Source organism: Carassius gibelio, chromosome A10, assembly GCF_023724105.1.
Source record: "Carassius gibelio isolate Cgi1373 ecotype wild population from Czech Republic chromosome A10, carGib1.2-hapl.c, whole genome shotgun sequence".
NCBI lineage: Eukaryota > Metazoa > Chordata > Actinopteri > Cypriniformes > Cyprinidae > Carassius > Carassius gibelio.
This window is the reverse complement of record NC_068380.1, coordinates 11,842,459-11,867,243: the sequence shown is the minus strand read 5'-3', so window position 1 is coordinate 11,867,243 and position 24,785 is coordinate 11,842,459. Positions and strand designations below refer to the sequence as shown.

General features: G+C 37.2%; 3 protein-coding genes across 6 annotated transcripts in view; 2 read left to right on the top strand and 1 right to left on the bottom strand.

Annotated features, from left to right (window-relative positions):
- LOC128021181 (FRAS1-related extracellular matrix protein 2-like) overlaps nucleotides 1-3,978 on the top strand; it is a 49,701-nt gene extending 45,723 nt beyond the window's left edge. Inside the window, exons 19-24 of the mRNA XM_052608198.1 lie at nucleotides 1,063-1,190; nucleotides 1,359-1,493; nucleotides 1,777-1,903; nucleotides 2,168-2,355; nucleotides 2,812-2,958; nucleotides 3,105-3,978. Coding sequence (XP_052464158.1) covers nucleotides 1,063-1,190; nucleotides 1,359-1,493; nucleotides 1,777-1,903; nucleotides 2,168-2,355; nucleotides 2,812-2,958; nucleotides 3,105-3,611 — 1,232 coding nt within the window. The 3' untranslated portion in view covers nucleotides 3,612-3,978. The remainder of the gene's footprint in view (nucleotides 1-1,062; nucleotides 1,191-1,358; nucleotides 1,494-1,776; nucleotides 1,904-2,167; nucleotides 2,356-2,811; nucleotides 2,959-3,104) is intronic.
- A 5,154-nt stretch (nucleotides 3,979-9,132) lies between these two features.
- LOC128021180 (zinc-binding protein A33-like) lies at nucleotides 9,133-15,969 on the top strand. The gene is made up of 8 exons (XM_052608197.1): nucleotides 9,133-9,389; nucleotides 9,678-9,895; nucleotides 11,052-11,097; nucleotides 12,568-12,663; nucleotides 12,796-13,020; nucleotides 13,185-13,207; nucleotides 13,341-13,456; nucleotides 14,090-15,969. The coding sequence occupies exons 1-8, from the start codon at nucleotides 9,204-9,206 to the stop codon at nucleotides 14,617-14,619; spliced, it is 1,440 nt and encodes a 479-aa protein (XP_052464157.1). The 5' UTR covers nucleotides 9,133-9,203; the 3' UTR covers nucleotides 14,620-15,969.
- A 96-nt stretch (nucleotides 15,970-16,065) lies between these two features.
- LOC128021179 (tripartite motif-containing protein 3) overlaps nucleotides 16,066-24,785 on the bottom strand; it is a 20,275-nt gene continuing 11,555 nt past the window's right edge. For 3 of the 4 annotated variants that reach the window (XM_052608194.1, XM_052608192.1, XM_052608195.1), the window contains exons 3-13: nucleotides 23,451-23,691; nucleotides 22,949-23,100; nucleotides 21,965-22,145; nucleotides 21,150-21,882; nucleotides 20,956-21,059; nucleotides 20,617-20,784; nucleotides 20,080-20,248; nucleotides 19,218-19,277; nucleotides 18,934-19,004; nucleotides 18,302-18,442; nucleotides 16,066-18,213 (exon numbers count right to left, since the gene is read on the bottom strand). In XM_052608194.1, the coding sequence (XP_052464154.1) occupies nucleotides 18,061-18,213; nucleotides 18,302-18,442; nucleotides 18,934-19,004; nucleotides 19,218-19,277; nucleotides 20,080-20,248; nucleotides 20,617-20,784; nucleotides 20,956-21,059; nucleotides 21,150-21,882; nucleotides 21,965-22,145; nucleotides 22,949-23,100; nucleotides 23,451-23,691 (2,173 nt within the window). In that variant the 3' untranslated portion in view covers nucleotides 16,066-18,060. The remainder of the gene's footprint in view (nucleotides 18,214-18,301; nucleotides 18,443-18,933; nucleotides 19,005-19,217; nucleotides 19,278-20,079; nucleotides 20,249-20,616; nucleotides 20,785-20,955; nucleotides 21,060-21,149; nucleotides 21,883-21,964; nucleotides 22,146-22,948; nucleotides 23,101-23,450; nucleotides 23,692-24,785) is intronic. The other variant, XM_052608196.1, reaches the window with a different exon arrangement.

Sequence of the window (24,785 nt, the reverse complement as noted above, 5' to 3'; positions counted from 1 at the left end):
ACTTGTCACAGACTTAAGTGTCTCATATAATCGGAATCCATGGGTAATGATGAACAAAAAATGCTAAATTTAGGTGAAGTGTTCAGCTATTTTGGATTTTTTTTTTTTGAAAAACTTACTTTTGTGATCTAGTCCTAGGTATTTTGCCCGATCTGAACCAAACAATTTCTCTGGAGGGTGACTATCAATAATTATCAAAAACACCTTGAGGTTTCTACTCGTCATTCCAAAGCAATGCCAAAACATTAGAATTTTACAAAAACTTTTTAACGGAATGAGACATTTATACTAAACTCAAAATGCGGATGTAAGATGAAAACATGAAAACGGCTTCATGTTTGAAAATTCACACGCAGTGTCTGTGTCCAAATGGCTAATGAAGTTCGAGCACCTATTAGACAGGGTTAATGGAGGCCGAGCAGAACGAAACTCGGTGAGACTGTTTGTTTCACAGCCCTAAAGGTCTTTAAATTTTTTTTAAGAAATCAGTCACTGGGGGGCCATATCACATTTTTTAATCTTGAAAATGTTATATTGCGCAACATTTCACATCTCCTCATTCTGAACAACTGTGCAATTGCTGTCAATCAAATGGTTCATTAAATATTTGAGAATATATATATTGAAGGAAAAAAACTATTGTTGCGAACTAGTCCTAGGTTTTTCACTCAAAAACCCACTGCAGTACAATTCTCTGAACTCTCAAAGTCAATAATTATCAAAAAGATTTGTCTTTACACTTTGGATAGATGTAACAGGGTCATTTAGAAAAAGGCTAAACTAAATCTCAAAACTTCATCACATTCAGCATATGGTTCTAAAGAAGCATGGCATTTTTTTATGGAGATTGCACTATAGGTATTACTATAACAGGTAAAAACAAAATAATCATATTTCTATAGTAAATTACCTGGAATTGCAAAAAAAATTATTTTTAAGCACTGATTTAGGTAGATACTGGCTTGCTAAATAATAGTAATAAATAATAATAAATAAAACATTTGTTTTGCTTTGATTTGATTAAATTAACTTGCTATCTTGCTATCTTCCCTGATTACCCAGCATCCTCTGTGAAGTCCACAGTATTGAGTGCATACCACCCAGGCTTGACCTTTAACCTCACTCTGGTTAGGACTGAGCCGACCTACAGCCAGCCTGTCCAGCAATGGATGTTCATCTCAGACTTTGCTGTGAGTTGTTCTCTCTTTCCCCACTTTGTGGTTTTAAGAACATTGCTGTTTACTTTTCGAGATAAACAGTTCTGGCAGTGTTGAGTCGCCACTTGATGACCAATGTAAAATCTGGGTTCTAAAGCAAAAGACTAACTTGCATGAATCCTGTGTGTTCGTGACCTGCAGGTTCGTGATTATTCAGGCACATACACAGTGAAGCTGATTCCCTGTACAGCAGCGCTGAATGTGGACTACACCTTTCCTCCAGTCTGCAACCCTAGAGAGCCCGTTACTTTTCATCTTGATATCCGCTTACAGCAGGTATACTAAAGAAATATTATGTCAATAAAGCAGAAGTGAAATAAATTCTCAAATTTTGGTTAGCTTTTCGTTTCAGATGTTCATTCATCTTGTTATTGATAGAATTTGTAATAGGAAAACTGTTTATTAAATTAGAAAAATGCAGATTCCAGTGTGTGTGTTCTAAATAAAATAAAATAAGATTTGCTGAATTAATCAGTTGCTTGTATATCAAAATGCAATAAAATATTTGATCAGTTAAACCAAGCTCTTCTAAAAAAGTATTATTGTCTTTACTTTCGAGGTGAGTGACCCTGTGGCGGTGGAGTTCAGTCTGAACACACAGATGTTCCTGTTGTCTAAGAAGGCATTGTGGTTGTCAGATGGATCTATGGGCTTCAGCCAGGAGAGTGATGCGGTTTTCTCTAAGGGTACATCTACTAAAACACCTAACTTAATCAGTTCAAGGGGCTATTTCTTTAAACAAGTGAATACAATCAACGCACGGAAATCACATTGCAATATGCGTTGTGACGAAGTTTTGCATGGATAAGCATCACTTAAGAACATAAAAATCTGTTGTCTGTTGTTGCACAGATGTCGAGATGTATCTTAGTTAAACAATCTAGTCATTGTGTAATTTCTAGAACTGCCATTCTTGTGATTTATGTTTGACTGAGCTGGTTCTCTTCAAGGTGACACAATCTATGGACGGGTGATGGTGGACCCTGTGCAGAATTTGGGTGACTCTTTCTACTGTAACATTGAGAAGGTGTATCTGTGCACCGGCGCTGATGGATATGTTCCTAAATACAACCCCGCCAAGTCTGAGTTTGGATGCTTTGCAGACTCTCCATCCCTGCTGTACCGATTCAAAATTATTGTGAGTATACTAATTGAAGTCATTGTTAAGTGAAACAAAGTTTTGTAAAAAAAAATAACATAAATAGAAAAAAGTTGCAATGTTGGCAACTAACTGAAACTAAAAATGTCTCAAATGAAAACTTAAATTAATATAAATTAAGACAAAATAATAAAAATGTCAAAAACAAAATTACTAAATGCTAATTCAAAATAAGAAATGGTATATAAAACTATAATATTATATAAATAATACTCAAAATGACACTGTGTATAAGTTTTCAAAAATAAAATGCAAGCACATAATATTTTTATATTAATATTTGTATTTTATTTGATAATAAATTATACATTTATTTAAATAACTACTACTACTACTACTACTACTACTACTACTACTACTACTAATAATAATAATAATAATAATAATAATAATAGTTTGTCTGAAAAAAATCCCATGACTCCACCTATCCTCTAGGACAAAGCCCAGCCAGAGACTCAGGTCAAGAGTTTTGGGGACGTGGGTTTCAAGGCCCTGCTGGCTGTAGATGACCCCTCGGCTCTATCTTTGGTGAAGCAGCCAGGATCTGATGGATTCAGGCTGGATTCTACTCCTCTTTTCCAGGTCTAATCTTTTTGATGGTTTATTAATAAAGGAATGACTACTGTATATACAGTGGTGTACTGCAAATCTGTGACATCCTATACTGGATTTCTGTCATTTGCAATGTCAGTCTTGCTAAAACCCTCTATAATCCTTCTTGTCTGTAGGTGGCAGTAGGGAGGGAGTGGTTCATTCACACCATCTACACTGTTCATTCAAAAGACAACGCCAAGCGTGGCATTGGCAAACGAAGTGTCGAGTACCACTCAATAACATCAGGTGACCTTGTACCAGCGGAGGCCAGAGGACGCTTCCGGCGGTCCAACAGAGAAGTCCCGATACTGGCGGAGGAGATCGGACCAGAGAGCAACCGAGGAACGAATATCATACACATCGCTCTGGACCGCCGCCATCGTCACTCTGTGTCTGTGGAGGAGCTGTTCGCAGACAGACTGTCTCCACGGGAGCTCAGTGGACGAGGTGCAGAAGGAGACATGGTGACTGTGGCAGGAGCCTTCGTGGGACTGCTTCTCACCGTCCTCATGGTTATGGTGTTGGCACTGATGGTTCGCTCAAGGCGGACGCCTGTGAAAAAGGCCCCAAGAGTCTCGTCCAGCCTGCAGCCTGTTATAGTTAGAAGCAGCATTGGTAATGGTGACAGCTCAGAGGTCTAAAGGACTAATGGACTACTTGGATGGAGACTGTACTGTACTTCTGCTTTGTCATACATTGGATCCGTTTGCTTTGTTTTATTTGTTTTAAACAAGTGCCTCTGACAAGTTTTATCTTACAGAGAAATCACGACCCAGTTCATCACCAGCCCAAAGAAATCATTTTTAGTGATGTTTTATGTTGTAATGGAATTTTTGCTTTTCCAGTAATGGATTGTTGAGGTCTACCCAGTGTTCAGAGTTCTCAGAGTCCCCACAATGCCCTACTCATTTTTTGGAAATGGAGTGAGTGAGTGACTGAATAAAGGCGGTAAAATAAAAAAATAAACCATAAATGAATTCATCCTTTAATACATGAAATATTCATAGTTTTAATTAGGGGTGCTCCGATCATGATCGGCCGATCGTTATGCGCATCTTGTCAGTAAAGCCGGTTTTCTATTCAGTGGTTAATTCCATCAGGTGCGTGATTTCACATAGAGCAGCTGTTACTACACAGAGCCGTTGTTAATAGAGAAGATGCGCAAATCCACTTCATTTTCAGCGTTTTTTGGCGCATCTTCTCAGTTAACAACGGCTCTGTGTAGTAACAGCTGCTCTATGTGAAATCACGCACCTGATGGAATTAACCGCTGATTAGAGAACCGGCTTTACTGACGAGATGCGCATTAACGATCGGCCGATCGTGATCGGAGCACCCCTAGTTTTAATATTATTTTATGCTAGTGGATGTATTAACAGAAACAAGATCTCGTTTGCTTCCATTTTAGTTTCATTAAATTCCTAAATTAATTCCAAAAATAATGTTTTGATTAACAAAAAGAAAATAATAAGAATTATAGTGTGAATAAAAGTATAATAAACAATCAAAGAAGGTTACAATTAATATTATTATTAACAATATTATTTTTTAAGTTAATATTTATTATTATTGTTGTTGTTACTCTTATTTTTTTCCAAACTTTAGTTGTGAATACATTTAAAAAAAAATAATAATAATAATAATAAAAGAATATTTCAATCAAAGTGGTACAGTAATTAAAAGTTTCCTTAAGAAAATGTCTAAAAATAAAAGTAACGGGCCCATCACTTTAAACACTGGGTAACACCATATGGGTAATAAAGAGGCATATACAAAGACATTATGAAAAGAAAAGTCAGTTAAAAGTCGTTTCATATGGGTCATGTGGTGCATTCAAATGAACTGAACACGACACTGACCCCTTTATTAATTCAATGTGTTAATATTTGCCAGAGGTGGGTAGTAACGAGTTACATTTACTTCGTTACATTTACTTGAGTAATTTTTCGGGGTAACTAATACTTTTCGGAGTATATTTAAAGATGGGTACTTTATACTCTTACTTGAGTAAATTTTTTGGGAAAAATCTGTACTTTTACTTCGTTACTGTGGCCGACGCCCCTCTCGTTACTTTATCTTAAAGCAATAAATGTTATAAATGCTTCAGTTTATTCCAAACACGCCGTCTACTTTTCTCTGGGCAATGAGCGATGCCCATTCGCGAATGATTCATTCTTTTGAGTCAATTCTGTTCAAAGGCTTGATCAAACCAATTGGCAAACGAGTGAATTGGTTCATGAATCAGTTTGAATGAGTCGTTCAGCTCCGTGCCTCACGAGCTGAGCGTCTGAAGCGGTTCACGCAGAGTTGTAACGTTTAAGAATATCAGCAGCGTTGAAAACGGGGCTATGGAACTGCACTGAATTGAAAGCAAATCTACAAAAGCTATTATTTGCTTGCGATGGAGATCCTTATTAGATGAACACCACGTGTGCTGTCTACTGTTTAACAGGTAATAACTTGGGCTACATTCGATTACAGTACACGATACCACTGTGACATTAGTTTGTTGTACGTGTGTGGCTTATAACAGAGGGGAGTCAAGTTGAATGCAGCTTCCAAAAGACAAAAAAATAGCCGATTAAGATTTTATTAATTTTAATACAATCACACCGGTGCGAGTACGTTCAACAAGTCATATCAGCTGCTAAATTCAGATCTGTGATCGCTTGCTGGCGCTGAGCCAGAGACAGACGCGTTTTTACAGCGCTGCGCATTATAACCAATCACACAAGATTCTGTTAAGGCTTTTGAATGCAATGGCCAATCAGAGGTGTTCAGATGAGTCATCGCTAAAATGCCGGCGCTTCTTTCACTCGCTCACTGAATGGAGACCTCTTTCTGGCGAATTCTCTTGTCAGAAACAACAAAGTGCAGATGTGTGTACGAATCTATAATTAAGATATTGATTTCACAGTGTTAACAGTTTCAGCGATTTTAATGGGAGTTTCTGAGAGTGACTGAACTCTAGACTGTCAGTGAAAATGATCTTTAATAATGTAAATGTTATTTGCTCTCTTTCTGAACAATGAAAGATTAGTAGCAATATTTATATCACATTAACTTTCAATGTTAAATTCACATTTAATATAAAGTCAGTCGTATTAAAAATATGTTATGGCATGACACCTATATTTGTTACTTAAGTAAACAGACAGGGTTTATAATAAATTACATACATTGGAGTAAAGGCTGATGAAATATATACATTTATACACACACACATACATTACATACATTTTATCTAAATAAAAATAGGCTCCGTATATATGACCCAAAGTAACTAGTAACTAACTACTTGAGTAGATTTTTTATCCGATACTCTTTTACTCTTACTCAAGTAACTATTCAAGACTAGCACTTTTACTTTTACTTGAGTAAATATTTCTAGAATTACTTTTACTTTTACTTGAGTAAAGTTTTTGGGTACTCTACCCACCTCTGTTATTTGCTTGTATTACAGTATTGGCTACTGTATTTCGGGATATGTGATGGCTTTGGAGAATATGACTTTTCCTCAGTTGCTCAGTGTGTTTTACAGATATGCTGATTTTTAACAGCAAGTGCCAAGCTTTTAATGGAGAAATGCTGAACATGCATTTCATATCGCACTGTCAAACAGTTGTTGTCACAAAGTTTACATTCAGTCTGTCAGATGTTGTCAAATTTCATGTTGCTGCCGCTGTTTCTATTTATTATCATTTAAGCATTAGTATTCATGAGAGCTGTACTGTACGTATTAAATATTGCAGTCTTATCTCAGAGTGTCGTTTTAAAATAAGAAAAACTGTGACACAGGAAATCTTCAGATTTCCAAATTTGTGTTTAACTATTGTAGCTAACTTTTTTTTTTTTTAGACCAGATTCACTTTTCTCTGACAATGGTTTATCAACTATTACTTTTCTGTCTTCTGTTGTTAGATAAATCAAACTTTTTATGCATCCATGAAAAACCAGCATCCTATAGTCAAATCCAGTTCACCTCCTGACAAATGTATTCCTCATCAGGCTGATAATCTTTCAAAAGAAATGTGCTATGCAATAAAATCAGTGGATTGATTCCATATTCACAGAGGATTTTAAAGGTTACAAACATGAGCACGATGTTGGGCACAATGAAACACTCATTATGTTTGAAATGGTATTTATGTTGAGATACTGTGGGGGTTTTTTGTACATGGTTCACTCCTAAATATTTACAGTACTAAATGCATTTTTATGTACTGGGCCTTGAAGCACAAAATAAACTAAGTCTTGAGACTTGAAATCTTTTAATGTCTTATAAGTGTACTGAACATTTGTTCTGTTCAGTTGTAGATAATTCATAGTCACTGAGGATTCTCACTGAACTGTATTAGATGCAGACATTTTAAAATAGACAAACAAAATGAAATAACCTAATAACAGTGAAAATGATCAAGAATCAAGACTGCAAGAGCCTGGTTAACATGTAAACACAATAATGTGATTTTTGGATCACAGGTCACTTAAGGTGAAGTTATGAGTACATCAGATAACCACTTTCCCACCTATTAAGTTCAGGAAATTAACTGACACCAACTATATAACATCCAATGTAAGCTAGAAAATCATATATTGATATTATACAAGTGTAATGCCAAAGTCTCTGGAAGAGGTTCTGATATTTGATATTTTCCTTTTCTGTGGATGAGTGAGCAGTCCGATAGCGACGAATTCTTACATTTGTCGTGTTAGGCAACAATGAAGTGGGAGAAGGATCCGAAATCTGTTTCAACACTTGAACACGAAGTGCTGTGAGGTGTTGATCTCCTGGAGCACCAAAGGGTCCTAACATCTGGAACACACAGATGAGGCCCTGAAGCAGGTGCAGAAGCTCCTCAATCAGGAAGACACAGACAAAAGCACCTTAAAGTGAAGGCTCTCTAGGCCAGAGACTCGGGGCATGCTTCATCTGTCGTGTCTCGCTGTACAAAGACTTTTAACGTATCTATTGATGTCCCTTTCCTCCAGGCTTGAAGCACAAAATGTGGCTGAATCTGTTGCTGCCTCAAAAGCTGGAGACTCCGAGCATGGGGCATCTGTTACTGTCTCTAGGAGGCTTAGAACACTGTGTATATGCTTTTGTCTCACCAGATGGGAGACAAGAAGTGTCTGTTGGATAGGGAAGAGATTTCATTTTTTGTGCTTCTCCATTTCAGGACAGCTGGTATCAGAGCACACACAGAGTAGACCACTATTCTTTCTCCTTGGAGCTCATTTGCATGAATAACACAGTTAGAAGTCTTGAAAGTTTTACCAATGCATTTATCACTTTCCAACCCACAATCACAGTACCTTTGGCAATGTAACTGAATTCGGTCTGAACACAATGGAAAAAGATTGAACTGTCATGCATACATTCAATTGTCTGTTAAGAACTGAGTTTGTGTTATATGTTGCACAGCACTGAGAATGCGTATTTCTCTGAATAAGTAAAATGAAAGTGATGTAGTTTGCATCAGTTTTAAGATTTTAAAACCTTGTTATGAATGGATTTGGATAGATCGTTGTTATCTCTCTCAGTTTCACCCAGTGCTGCTGCATTCAGAGGTATAGGGATTTTTATTTTATTTTATGCCAGCTAGGCCAAAACCTAAGGGATTAGTCTCTAAATGGGTGAAAGGCAGGAACTGCATGTGAACCAATGAGAAGTCCTGTCCTTCTTCTTGCCCTCTGGCTGCTATCAAATCACTATCTGATGGTGATGGACAGTTTGTTTGTGTTAGTCCACCAAGATCCACTCGAAATGTAGACGACCTATGTCCACTGTTATGGTGAAGCCCTGACATAGACAGACCTGGCCCTGAAATGTGCTGTTCACCACTATAAACATAATAAAACCACTTTATTTGATAGAACTGTTTTAAAACATAATATGTATAATACAGGCCGCCTAAAACAATGGTAATCAATTTACAACAAGAAACTTAGATGGAAAGCTCAAATCACTAGAGTCAGATCAAATCCAAGACAGAAAAAAATATATATTATTATATATAAGTTTAATATAATAATATTTAGGAAGAGTGTAATTCTTTCAAACGAACTGTTCGACAGAACCGATTTGAGACCCACGAAACGTAACCAATCAGATTCACCACAAGCCCCCACGTGACTGAACCAGGAAGTGAGTGCAGAATGGGCTGCTCTTTCTCTTCCGTGTACAATCCTTTCTGGCCCAGTAAAGCAGTTACACTGTTGTTTGGGAAAACATGGCCACTGCCGGAGATTCGAGAGGAGAGCTTCAGAAGGAATTAGTCTGTTCTATTTGCCTCGATTACTTCGACGACCCCGTCATTTTAAAATGCGGCCACAATTTCTGCCGCATGTGCATTTTGATGCATTGGGAGGAAAATGGAGGCGATGATGTGGGTTACCAGTGTCCGGAGTGCAGGATGGTGCGTGGCTTGTTTTGATAAACGTTGCTAGATTTTGGGGTTGCCTGGTTACAGCTGCTTGAATTAACTTAAGGGATTTCTATATATTCGCGTCTAAATCATGCAGAGCGACTTAAACCGGGAGTCTGAATAACAACCGGACTTTACTGTGTTGTTGATAATAGGTGTGATTGATTTCTCCGACCTGTTTATTGTGTCACAAGATACAAATCACCGCACGAGCCTTTTGTCGGTACAGCACCGATACTTTTCTGCGCCGTGTACATGCAACTTTGTCCTTTTTTGCAGGTGTTCGCAAAAATGAGTTTCACCAAAAACTACCTAGTAAAGAACTTGGTGGATAAACTGAGCGACTTCGACTATCTGAAGACGTGTAGGCCCTCAGCACCCGCGAAACCCGTGAAGATGGACGGGAAATGTGAGCGACACCACGAGGAGCTCAAACTGTACTGCCACACGGACAGGAAGCCCATCTGCGTGGTGTGTCGCGAGTCCAGAGCCCACAGGTGAGGCGCAGTCACCTGAACGTGTTCCCCAATAGACCTTTTTAGGTTTGTAAACATTCAGGATGCGCGCGCATCATGGTTGCAGAAAACCCGGGAGCGAATAGCCTTTGCGGATAGAGAATTACAGGGATACATAATCAAATTGTTAGTTTTAAAAAGATTGCCGATTATATTGAGGAGTTGTCAATTTCAAAATGTTCTCTGCTTATTTCAAGAGCTTGTCACTCAGCGATAAGCACTGTTATTCAGTGAAATTGACGTTAGATAGTGGGATAGTCTTACAGATCCGAAACAGGGATGGCGTTTTTTTGTGTGCAGATACTATCTAGTGGCAGAAAATGACGTTTTCAACTGGAATAAAAGAATAATAATAAATAAAAAATTGATTTTATATTTCAAAATTCTGAATTTATTCTCACAGTTCCGAAATTATATCTAACAATTCTAATAAGAAAAAACAACTCTTCATTCTCTCTTTTCCACTCAGCTTTTTTTTTTTTTTAAGTCGAGTTATAAAGTCTTCATTTGGATATATAAACTTCCATTTGCCAGGGAAATGACTCAGAATTGTGAGATAAAATAAATAAATGTTATGTAAAATGTTAATAGTAAGGTCTGTAGGGTTAATACAATACATCACTGAACAGCATCTGAATATTATGTAGACCTATTGTTTAAATCAAATGTATGCTTTAAAAGTAGAGTAATCATAGCTGTTTTCATCCAAAATGTCCATTTAAACATCAGCTTTTACCTTCAAATGGCGTCTTTGACTACAGTATTCTTTAAAATTTATTTGCATTAAGATCTTGACATCAAAAGGCACAAAAATATATATATATTTCTCTTATTCCATGGATTTTTCCCATTTACCTCCACTTGTTCCCAGTGTTTTTCTGCAACCAGTATGCGCGCGCAGCTGCAAGTGACGTAACTGTGACGTTTACTCTGAATTGGTCTATACACTCACACACAACTGTTGTGTATCAAAACCTATTGATTTACTTACCTAGACATCATTTTTGGTCTTATATGCTTGCAGCTCAGTAGGTTTCAATGCTTGACCTCTGTCTTATAACCAGGTGTACTTCATCTTAGCGTTATGAATTAAAATGGCCTTGAAGCATCTAACATAGTTTTATTTATTTTTTTCTAGACACCATGATGTTGCTCCTGTACCCGAGGTTGTTGAAGACATGAAGGTTTGTTCGACATTGCTTGGTTTTTGTCTGTTGTGTAAATGATTTGATTTAGCCTTTCTGTATCTGTTACTCTTTTGTGGTGTCTATTTTTTCTCTCTTCTTGTCCTCTTTTCCTGTTGTCTTGGTCTAAATGCCCGCTAACCTTGGGGCTGGAACAAGGGGTAACAATCTGTCACCACACTGCTGTGAGATTTAGCACTTACGTTAAGTGTTTTTCTTACCAGACAGCCTTGGAAATGTCTTTAGGTAACTCGTAGGCATTGTTTGATTGCAGTTAACACCAAAAATATGGGTATCTATTGTACCATGGTGGGTAATTTTGCCCATCCAACAACTGCTGGGGCCGATTGATAATCAAATGTGTGTGAAGATTTGTAGTCTCATAGGGGAGTAGTCCTAGAAATTAATCCTGAACATTTGCAATTTTAATTAGCTTTGAATCTAAAGTGTATTGTGAATGCAGTGCTCTTTATATTTATTTTTTTATTAATAATACTTTTTTTCACTTTGTTCATAATAATTGAAATAATATTTAAAATGCTGTTTGATAAATAAACGCATATATTGTAATAAATAATGTGTTCAGAGATTATTATTTAAAACATTTTTTATTAACTTTAAATGTAATACATTTAATTAATATATTTGGGTAATTCTAAATATATTGGGTAATATAATTAAATATAATTTGTATACAAAACTGAAAAATAAATAACACGTTTTCAAGGTATTTATATTTTATATTATTAAAATAATATTATTAAAACTATATAATATATATTTTAAATGGTTATATTATATTATTAAAATTTATTCTTTGTTTATTATTATTTTTAGTTACATGTATTTTCATAGTTGTATAATTCCAAATATATTGGCTAATGTTTTTTGTTAACTTAAATTAGGTTTCCAAATTAAAACTCTAAATTAAGTTAAGTGGATCTCTCTTTAATTTTTATATTGTGTTGTATTTTACTTGATATATTTGAATTTTGAATATATTTAAACACTTTAAAAAAAAAAAAATTAAAAAAAATCTAAATGGCTCATTGTTCATCAGTCACTGTGGTTGGTGGGCAAAAAAATTCTTATCCTTTTCTGGAAACTTCCACATAAGTAAAGTGTGACACATTTCACATGCATGAATTATCTGTTCCTTTGCATTATCTTTATACCCAAGGTCAAACATGTTCAAATATTAGATGGAGCGTAAAGCAACAGGTGAGCATCAGATTCTTGTGTAGAGTAATAAACAAAAAATGTTTTTAGAAAATTATTCTGTTGAATAAACACATAAAAAAAATTATGTAACCTTTTGCACTTGAGTATTTTAACTATTTGGTTACATTGTTGGTGCTGCTACAGTAATATACCCATATATGTTGACAAGATCCAGTTCTATTGTACTTTGCATAATATTGGTGCTTTAATACTTGAAGTTGAAAGTTTCTCTTTTGTTTTAATATGCAGAGTGAGCTGAAGCTGAGACTCATCAAGCTGAATTGGCAGAAGTCGATGTGTACGCGAGTAAAGAGCACAGACGAGCAGGCCAAAACTGATGTCAAGGTATGAAAGCTCACTTGTTCCCACGCTGACTTTGCATACATACAAATGACTCCAAATTGGTGGTTATATAACCTGCTGTGGATTTATTATCCACGGGGAGCTCTTCACGCTGAATCTCAAACATCTCAACAGCTCAAAAAACAAGCCTTGAAGGAGAAGATCGAAGATGATGTTGGTGCTCTGGTTCAGTTTTTGTTGGATGAGAAGGATGATCTGCTGGAAAGGCTGGAGGTCGAAGCGGAGGCCACTATCGGGCTGATCGATGCCAACCTGAAGCGCGTGGAGAGCGAGGCAGCCAAAGTGGACAAAGCCATCACTGAAATTCAGAATCAGCTAAGTGACAGCGCTAACTTTGAGGTGAAGAACTTCAAACCTGCAATCATATTCCGAAACATCTCATCTATTATAAAATAAAATGTTCTTTATTACATATGTTCTTCAGGCTTTCAACATCTCTCAATTGTTTATATTTTGCATTATTTTGATTTTAATATTAATGTTTAACTTTTTTTTTCTTCCAGAGTATCAGCAATTCATACTTAAGGTATGCGAATCTGTATTATTTAAATCATTTGATTCATGAACTTGTTAGCTATATCTGCGCTGCTACAAATCTGGATATTTTTTGAGTTTCTGTGTTTATAATGTGTGTTTTTTTGTTGTTGTTGTTGTTGTAGCTCCTCTCATGTAAACCTCGGCGTCCAGGCCTCTAACTCTCCTCCAGATTTCTCGGAGTTCACAGGCCCATTTCAGCTCATCATGTGGAAGAAGATGATGCACGTGTTACACACAAGTAAGTACTGTTGATGCGTTTAAGTGTGGTTACAGGCAAAATCCAGTAGGAATCTATGAGATTTTGTGTGAACGGGAAAGATTTATCCATGCAGATTCTGCATCAGGTTTAGTTAGTCATTGTGAATTTGTTTCATTGAACGAAAGAAAGTTGTTTCATACGTCACTATACTATTGACAATGGACTTTTTTTACCCTAGAAATTGAGCTAAAATACTACTATTGTGACCACATTTTCAGTAAAATATGTGGGACCCAGTCATGTGATTTGTAATTTTTGTGACAATCTTTTTGTGAGTTTTTAGTTACTGTATTTTTCGGACAATAAGTCGCACCTGAGTATAAGTCGCATCAGTCCAAAAATACGTCATGATGAGGAAAAAAAACATGTATAAGTCACACCAGACTATAAGTCGCATTTATTTAGAACCAAGAGAAAATATTACCGTCTACAGCCGCGAGAGGGTGCTCTATGCTGCTCAGTGCTCCTGTAGTCTACACTGAAGACATAGAGCGCCCTCTCGCGGCTGACTATAAGTCGCAGGACCAGCCAAACTATGAAAAAAAGTGTGACTTATAGTCCGGAAGATGTGGTATGTGCTAAACCGCTAACCAGATCTTCCCTGTTTTCCAGTGCCTCAGAATCTGACTCTGGATTTAGACACTGCTCACCCCTCATTGGCCATCAGCGACTTTGACACAAAGGTGGAGGAGGGCCGGGTGCGCTCCCAGGAGCCCGACATGCCGCAGCGTTTCACCCGTTTCTTCGGCGTGCTCGCTACCGCCCAGTATTCCAGCGGCCAGCACTACTGGGAGGTGGACGTGCGGGACAAGGGGGTCTGGTATCTGGGCGTCACCACCGAGTACAGCAACCGTAAAGGTTTTGTAAACCTATCGCCATCTGCTGGCTACTGGAGCCTGTGTCTCCAAGACCGACTGTACGCCAACGAGGAAGACTCGCGCGTGCCTGTGGCAGACTATTGGAACTCTCCTCGCGTCGGTGTCTTCTTAGATTACGACCGGGGGCACGTTACGTTCTTCGACGCCGTCACAATGAAACGCATCTATAACTTTGTCACGTACTTCGACGAGCCCGTCTCACCCTTCTTCAGCCCAGGAAAAAACGACCCGGGCAGCCGACTACAGATATGTCATTTCTACTGAAAACGAAGCCATGCGTCCGTGCAGTTTGCAACAAAGAAAACAAATCATGATATGCTCCTGTTTTTGTGTTTTAGTAAACATTTCAGGGCATTTTCCCTCCTGGAAGTCAGGAGGATGTTTGTTCTTAAGCTCTGCTGGGTTTTTCGGATTCAGTTGATCTGAATTTACTAGTTGCGTAGAGCTTTGATACACCATAATCTGAAGGAGTGAATTGAATTCCTCTTGCTCTTGAATTATGATGTAGCCCCACTGATTCAGGTAGAGAGGTATTGCAGGTTTTTACGCACATGCCGACTTTAGCTGCTCTGTGTCGTCTTATGTCTTAGACCTCAGTGTTGTCTTTTGTATGTCAATGTAGAGGTGAGAATAAGGATTGAATGGATTAATGGCTGATAACGTTTCAAATTGAAAAATTAGTCAAGTGATTTTAATTTTTTATTTTATTAACTGCTCTGTATTGAATTTTTTCTTCTTTATTTTACTTTTTTATTTAGTTGTCTGTTAGGGATGTATTTTTTAGACAAACTAACCCATAATGTGATGAGAGTGTTACATAAGGCTCTATGTTCGAACATTTCGTAATAGCTCAGACTGCAATAGGTGCTATGCAACTTCGAGTACGCATGTTTTCGGTGACAAAGTAGATGATATGTGCTGTGAGGAGCGTCCTTCTGTTCATTCAATTATGTCGAGATTTTCTATGAAGGAGTACATCCTGAAGCTGTGTGCCATTCATGTTGCATCATTTTTATGTAACTTTCAAAAATAGTTGAATCACTTTTGTTTTAGCAGTAGTCTAATCTAATCTCATGGGCTGATGATAAAGAGTGCTTCTGGAAATGCTCGTTTTTGTTTCAGTTTTTTTTGCTGAAACGAGCACAAAGTGACATTCCAGCACCTTTAGACTGAGGTCAGATGGTTTGTTGTTCATGTTAGTATTTATAGATCTAGTTTACATACTAGAAGCACTGCAGTCATTTGTACAGAATGTCTTCTGAGCTGAGGAAGGAACAAGAAAACGCCGGACCAGGAACATGCTCTCAAAACACTTTGTGTTGCCCAACTACATTTCAATTAACATTTATAGTACTTTATTAATAATAATCAGGAGCAGTCTATTTTTTCATAAGAAATTAAGAACACATTGGCTTTTTGTATGTGTAATTTGTTTGGATTCCTTTCAATCGCTGATTTAAGAGAGGACGGTTACATCATCTTTGAGCCTAACTGCTGGATGGCACCACAAGTACATATATCTTTGGGAGACTTGTTAAAAACAAGTTCAATGTGTTCAATGTTTTTCTGTGGAGTAATAGTCAAATTAAAAATAAATAACCTATGATTATTTTATCCTCAGTATTTCGTATTTCACAAGTTCCATTTATAAAATATAAAAATCCACAGTGTATAACATTTTTAGAAATTAAATAAAAAGACCAAATGTCATTTTCAAGTGACTTGTATTTACAGTTTTATTTCAAACTGCAATGATTGACCAGCAGAATGAGCATATGGTTGATTCTTCAGGTTATACAGGATCTTTGTTGTTTTTAAACTGATGACGCACATTTGCTAAATCATCTGTCCAAGCACTAGATCATGCATTGGATCGAGTTAAGGTCCATTCACAATAAGAATGAAAACGATGTTGGCAGTTATTCCAATGAACATTGTTTATTCTAAACATAATTGGAGACAGTGCTTTTATCGATGGGAGAAATTGTTCTGAAAGTGATTCCAAAGATATTGTTGTGACGTTAGTTAAATTTTGCCGGGGGGAATTAATTGTCTGTTATCAATAGTTTCGTGATCCATGAAGCACAGTTCACACTTTCAAAACAAGCAGCTTTCTGACGGTCAGCGCCCCAAATTCTTATGACCAACATGTATTGTTGAAATCTGCATGTGGATTTATTTTGCTCTCATGCAATATTCCTGATTTTGTGGATTTAAAAAGTAAATAATTTTGTGCACGAAAACTGTAAACTTGACAGCAACCGTTTTAGCAATTTTGTTATAAAGTTATTCTTATTGTGAGCGGACCTTTATCGCCATTGGAGCAACTAAATAAGTCAACTTGCAATTCACATATATTATAAATCAATATACAGTATAGAATATTTTTTTTTTTTGTTATTACATATTTATAATAATTTCCAGCCTGGTGATAGCAAATCATTATTGTTACAGGTATCTCGCTGCTGCAGAAACCATGTGCCAGTGCTAGTAAAATCATTAACATGCAAAAGTGTTCTTTGCACAGATATTAAGATACACTTTCACCATTTCAACTGTGAGCTGCTGTTCATTAACCTTGTACAGTATCACAGAGAGTAGACTGTTAAGGAGATGTGGTGTGTTACATAACCTTCAAAAAGAGACAAAACTCCACAAAATTAAAGGGAAGTGATTTTTGATATCATTTGCTGGTGATGAAGGACAATCTCAAAAGGAATTATTCAGGAAAATGTGTAAAAACCATTCAATAAATAGACGAAGCATAAACTATAATACTGACAACTAAAGACAACATTTGGTTGCTACACTGTGAACACAACACACCTGTATGATTATTTACAGAGAAGCGATATAATTCCTCATAGCTGATCATCTTTAGAGAACATTAAAAATCAGAGGCAATATACAGTACGTGAAATACTTGGGTTTGATTATATTTCTCTTTCCTTGTTCAGTTGGATTTTTAATACAAGTAAAGTAGCCTTGTGCTTTAGAAAAATAAATAATTTGGAATGGAAAAAATATGTCCTTTTTGGCTCCTTCTGTTTAGTGGTTAGATTTCTTTTTAAAGAGCACAGCAGGGATGCGCATCACTTCCTGTTATGTTGATATCTGTGAGGGATGATCAGCTCAGATGTTCGATCTGAATGATTTGAACACCCAGTTAACTGAAAGCACTCACCGAATACTGAAATCTCAGTGGCAAATGCTGTCATAGGACAATACAACAAGCCAGGGTCATTTACATGTTACATACACCAAATATGTTCATATGTACACAGTTTGTAGATTTACAAATGCAGAATGTAACAATTAAAATACACAGATATTGCAGTCATGGGTAGCTCGACCATTATGAAATGAGATTTGGAAAGGACTTTTCTGCAAGGGTTTAAGATGGCAACTAACAAAATGTTTTGCTATATATATATATTTATTTTATTTATATACAACTTACATGATTTTCTTATAAGAATCTGTGCTTATTGATATGGTTTTTGTTATTTACAATCGACATTCCCGGTTAAGCAGGGAAGCAGTTCTTTGTTTTGGAACATGAAAATCAGCAGATGATTAAAGAAAAGTGCATTTCATTCATTCGATTCTTCCTCCCTGGTTTGGCCGAGGATTTGGCTGATGTGACTATGTGATGAACCGAAGTCGTAGGAGAGTTTTTGGCACCTTGTGACAGTACCTGAGCTGTTACTGCAGGTACCGGTAGACTTTGAAGCAGTGGTTACCAGAATCAGCCACCACAACATGGCCATCGGAGGTTAAAGCGAGACCCTGCGGCCCATACAGAGGGTCAGCACTTGTGTTGATGTAGGAGAGGAATGAGCCTGAGCTGTCAAACACCTGAGGAAAAAAATAATTACAATTGACTTTGAATTGAGTTTCTTGGAGAACTTGTAAAGAGGAAGTGGGCGTTTAGAGGATTCATTACCTGTATTCTGCTGTTGCCCCAGTCTGCTACAATGATGTTGCCGTTAACATCAACAGATACCCCTGTGGGGGCATTAAACTGGCCGTTTCCCTCTCCATGGGACCCGAATTTAAACAGAAACTCCCCATCTGCACTGTAGACCTGAGGAGAAACCGATTTTAATCACTCATATTCAATAAAATACAAGACGTTCATGTAATTTTTCTGCTCATTAAAAAGTAAGAAATGAATAATACAATGAAACTATTTTTTAAATGATCCAGTCATATAGCTAATCCATAAATAAATATTTATATCTCACGTTGCTCCAAACTTGTGAGTTTCCTATTTCTTTTGAGCACAAGAGAAGATATTTTAAAGAATGATGGTAACCAAACAGATGACGGCAGCCATTGACTTCCACAGTTTGGAAAAAATACTGTAGAAGTCAATGGCTACCATCAACTGTTTCTTCAAAATGTCTTCTTTTGTGCTAAACAGAAATAGGAAACACACAACAACTTGAGAAAGTGACATAATTCTGTCCCTTAAGTCTCTAAGGTATTCTTATCTTCAGATATGGTCCAGTTCCCTTCCTAATAATTTTATGGTCTTTTATTGTCGACTAGGTGAAAATTTGTAACATCACTCACCTTGACGGAGTGGTTATGAAAGTCTGTCACGACAATTTCATTCTTGTTGTTGACAGCAACAAAGTGCGGACCTGCATGTGAGAAAACAAAAGTTGGGGAGAAGAAACATTCAGACATAATAAAGAGAAAGAGAGTATGATGATGTGATCAAGATCTCCAGACTGATCAGACAGATTTCAGATTGATGCTCGACAATTTGATTTCTGGCCAACTTGACTGAAACTTAATTCATTTCACTAAGATAAATCACCACATTCCGGGATGAGAATTCACTCAATACTTACTGAACCCAGGGCCAGATTTACTAAACCTTTGCTCCAGTCTAAACTTTGCATCACTTTTGTCTAAAAAGGAATGGGAAAAACACAAACAAGGATAAGAGGAGACAAATAAACGACAGGGTAGAGGGGGTTCACACAAATAAAAAAGTGTGGGAGCTACATTTCAAGCAGTGTGAGGATGCAACTTTAAGTGCTGGAACAAACATGGAGCAGACCAGAACAATCGAGATGGGCATTTCAAACCAGTCCGCATGCTCATAAATTTCCTAAGAAGGGTTAGGAAAATGAAATTATACATTTAAAAAGTAAAATAAGCAGCAGAAGGGAAAGTGTTTGATAAACTAGAAAAAGCTAGACTAATATATGTGCATCTATCAGAATATAGGCTCTCCCATGTGTGCATGCATTGGCATTAATTATTTATCATACAGACAGATAATGCAACTGAAAATATGGCTTTTGCTAAAGCAAAACAAAGGAACAGAACGGACACAAGTTTACATCCTTTCAGACACTGGAACTGAAAGCCTGGGTAAATCTGGCCTTTTCTGTATAAAACACACCAGCCTTTTGTGGTCTTTGTCTTCCCAGAAGGGTTCTTAGTTGTTGCTTTTGTAGTAAAACATCATTTATCACAGTTCTTTAAGTTTTGTTGATGAAATGTAATATTTTAGGTCACAAGAAGAGTTCCTGAGCTGACAAATGAGGTATTAGGAAGAGATGTTAGAAGACAAGCCGTCACACTGTGCACACAACACAGGCCGCTAACAACACTTCTGCAATCCTTCAGTGCTTGGGTTAACCACCACAACTTCATGCCATTGTTCATCTGTTGGCAATGCGTTGCAGTTTCTACACCTCGTACCTGCAAACTGTCTGTCTGCGGTGCCTCTGGCTCCAAACTTGGTTACTAGTTTGCCATTAGATTGAAAGATGAACACACAGCAGGCTTTATTGTCCACTGCGATGATATGACCGTTCCTGTCCACAGCCACTCCTTTGGGTCCCATCAGACGGCCTGCGCCAATCTTATTCTGCATGAGGCACAGACAAAAAGAGAGAGAAGACCTTACTAAACGCCTCTTAAAAATTCTAGATTCTGATTATTCAATCGTGTCACTGAGTAAGAAAATAGTATAATTTTAATATCTACTCAGTTATGTAGAGATATGTCAATGTTTTTTCTCTTATGTTCACTAAGGCTGCATTTTTTTTTATCACAAACACAATAAATTACAGTTAATAACAATAATGTTGTGAATGGTTATTACTATTTAATCTTTTTAAAAATATTTTCAAATGTAATTTATTGCTGTGATAAACAGCATAAATATTCCAAACTTTTGAGTGGTAGTGTAGAGACATATATACTGTAAGCTGTAAATTGTGATCTAAAAATGACCTTGAATTTCCCATCAGGGGAGAAGATGCTGATCCATCTATTATCATAATCAGCTACTATAATATCTCCATTTGTGTCGACTGCCACTCCTGTTGGCCTCTGCAGCTGTCCCGGAGAACGACCCCTGACCCCGAAGCGTGCTTTGAACTGCCCATCATTGGTGAACACCTTCAGAAAAACCAACAAATCCAATTTTGCACTAAATGCAATGAAAATGTTTCTGTATTGATCCCAAGTGACACATTGGGTAATTACATCAATATCCATCGGTATCCATTAAAATGCCTTAGATAAAATGAAGTCTATAATTTTGTTTCACATTTCAATGCATTGACTAACTTGTATGCACTGGTTGTTGCTGTCTGCTACAATGACCCTCCCATTATTGGAAGCAGAGATGCCCTGTAGATTGGTGAACTCTCCCTTCTCCCGTCCACGAGAGCCTGGGGGGTCAGACAAAAGAAATTCAAAATCCAAATGATATTTCGCAACAATTCAATGTCATACATATTGCGTACACCAGGGTTACTTACCTACTCTATGAATGAGCTCATCTTCAATGGGGTTTTCCTTCTTTTTGGTAGTGCTGTACATGCTGGAGGGTCTCCGTACGGCTTTCTGTCTGATGTGTCCCCCTGTTCCACTGGGAGATTTTACCCTTCTTTTCACATCATCCGGAGACTGAGGCACGTCCGAAGGCTTTATCGCCCGCAGTCTGAATGGGCTGCCCCGCACAGGCTGTCCGTACAGCATGAGAGAGAACGAGTACTCCCCTTCACTCTTAAGTGTGTATCCTACCTCGTACGTTCCGTTTTTATTGTCCACGACCTCCACCTCTGTCGCATGCACTCCGTCCTGCCCCGTTATCTCTGCTCGGAGGACGGCGTTTCCAGTCCGCACAAGCTCGCTGTCCTTATCTTTAGTGGTAACAGTTGCAGTCACATGCTGACCGACCAGCGCATGCCTGAGGCCTTCTCCTGTGGCCACGCTGGTGTGTCCCACGGCACCCGTCGTCAGCAGGACGCCCAGGTTCTGGATGGAGCGTCGCAGGCCTTCTGTCTCTATTTGGCAGTCCAAGTGAGCATTCTCATGCGGCCGTTCGGGGAAGTCGTGACAGGCGAGGGCGCTCACACGCTCGCTCATCTGCTTTTGGACCAGCAGGACTTCGGTGGCACTGCCGTGGTTCAGGGCCTGTTCAGTGAAACTGCAGCTGCTCTGGATGTGCTCTTTTCCCTGCAGAAGGGACGATAGCTGTGCCTGAAGCACCTGCAGAGGACACCACAGAAAGGAGCATTAGAGAAATAGAAGGAATAGAACCTTTTTAACCAATCAAGAGATTTTTTCTGACCTTCTGCTTGGTGCAACAAATGTTCTCCAGATCTGTGATGAGCGCAGCTTTGCGTTGGTGCAATGCCCTCTCGAGCTCCTCAAATGTCATGCTGATCTCATTAATGGCTTCGTTCTTTCTTTCTATCAGCTGTTGAGAGATTTCATTCACCAGCTCAATGGCAGCTGTTAGTTGAGGCAGTCTGAGCAAACAAAAAACAAGAACAAATTATGTAAACATAATTAAGTAAAAAAGATATCAATAATTTGGAACTGTAATATTATGCAATAATCTGCATAGTCTGCAATAATATTATTATTTCTGTGTAGTCACTTCTAAAAGGAGACTTAATAATGATCATATATTATATAAATTATACAACAATTAACTAATAACAATTATATATTTTGCTCTATATTTAGTCACTAGTAAAATAAGACTTAATAATAATTATTATTACATAATATTATTTTCTATAAATATTTTTGGAATATATTATGTTACGAATATAATAGTTTCACAAAAAATACACACACATTTACAGTATTTATATATATATATATAGAGAGAGAGAGAGAGAGAGAGAGAGAGAGAGAGAGAGAGTATTTATAACAATATATATATATATATATATATATATATATATATATATATATATATATATATATATATATATATATATATATATATTGTATATACATGTGTATACATGAATTATATAAAACTGTGATATATTCACTATACTTATTATCATTATTATATTAGTACTGTTATTTAATGAAACATTTTAAACGAAAATAATACACATTTACATATATGTGTATATATATATATATATATATATATATATATATATATATATATATATATATATATAAATATTTTTATTTTATAATATGTATACATACATATAAAACGATATATATACAGTATGCATATATGTATGTAGAGTGTTTTTATTATTAATAAAGTGATGAACTGTATATAAAACAGCTTACTGTTTACCTGTTGCGTATAGCATCCAGCTGGTTCTTTAGTTCTGTTTTGTGCTGTTCTAGAACATCCCGCAGTGGAACGGTCACATGCTCCCTGTGTTCCCCCTCCGTGCAGTCCAGGCACATGGCCGTCTCACACGAGTCGCAGTAAAACTCCATCACCTGCAGGGGCGCCAGTGAGCAACCCATTCATTCAGCATCCTAATGGATTATCAAAGGGCGCTAATGTACGCTAACAGGCCTGAACAGCGGATGTATTATGACTTTGAAGACACATAAAAGAAAGAAGCTGGCAGCTTTCAGGTGTGTTTAAGAGGAAAGAGCAAAAACAATGAGAAAGCCACACAGCAGCCTCTGCCAATGAAAACCTGGCTCAAATGAAGAGAATTGAGTGATGGAAGGAATTTCCCGACATTTCTACATTTTTGCTGCAATTATTATTATTTTTATTTATATATATTTTTTTCATGTTCTCACCAAATGCTGCCATCATCAGATGGAAAGAGGCTTACCTTGCCCTCGTGATTGGGGCAGGAGAGCGGTTTCCCAGCAGCTGCTGCGCTGACAGACTCCAGCACGCTGCAGGCCTCCGGCCGAGAACATTCTGGGTCTCTCTGCAGCACCTCCATGAGGTTTGTGATGAAGAAGTTGTTCTGTAGTGCCGCCACACCTTTCTCAGGCAATATTGAGGTCTGTCTACACACGGGGCAGGACAGCGTCAAGGACTGAGGAGGAATGTAGTTCTGTAGGCACCTGTGAGGAACACAAAAGGAACGTTTTAAATAATGTACTCACTGCTATATTCCTAACCGTAGATGAGGAACAAGTATTGTCAAGCTCAAAAAAGGGCAAATAAGTACCATAAACCATTATAAATGCAAGTCATATGTCTCACGCACTATATTTCAAGTCTTATAAAGTCATACGATAGCTTTGTGTGAGGAAACAACTGAAACTTAAATCACCATTCAAAATCATTTTGTGGAAATGAGCAGCTTGAATATTCTGCTATGAATAACTCCTCCTTTGTTCATCAGAAGAAAGAAAGTCATTCAGGTTGTGAAAGATAATGACAGAATTTCAGTTTTTTTGGGTGGAGTATTCCTTTAAGCAGACATTGGGCAATGTATTTTAACGTAAAAAAAAATAATAATAATAAATTTACATCATCTTAAAATTTATAATTATCCTTGAAAAACTAATATTAGCAACCTTTAACATATACTAGCTTTCAAAAGTTTGGGGTCAGTAAGATTTATTTTCAGCAATGAAGCATTAAATTGATCAAATAGATAAATATTCAAAATAAATTGTTCAAATAAATGCTGTTTGTGAACCTTCTATTCATTAAAGAATCCTGGAAAAAATGTATAATTTCACAAGTTATTAAGCAGCACAACTACTTTCAACATTGATAATTGTAAGAAATGTTTCTTGGGCACCAAATCTGCATATTGGAATGAATTGTGACACTGAAGACCGAAGTAAGGATTGCTGACAATTCAGCTTTGCCATCACAAAATATATTTTAAAATATATTAAAACAGAAAACAGATTGTACTATTTAAAAAAAGAGAGAGAAAAAGTTTTCACTCTATTTTTGATCAAATAAATGCAGCTTCTGCGTGACTTCTTTCAAAAACTTTTGAACATCTTACCAACCTCAAACATGGGAACGGCAGTGTATCTCATATTCCAGAAATGATTTACTCCTTTGAGACAGAGTGAGAATGAGAGGTCTAGGAAGGGCAAGTGTTGCTGAAATTTCAGTCACAACATGAACAATCACAGTGGAAACACTCCGCTGACATACAACCCCACAGAAAGCACAAAACACCCAAAGAGAC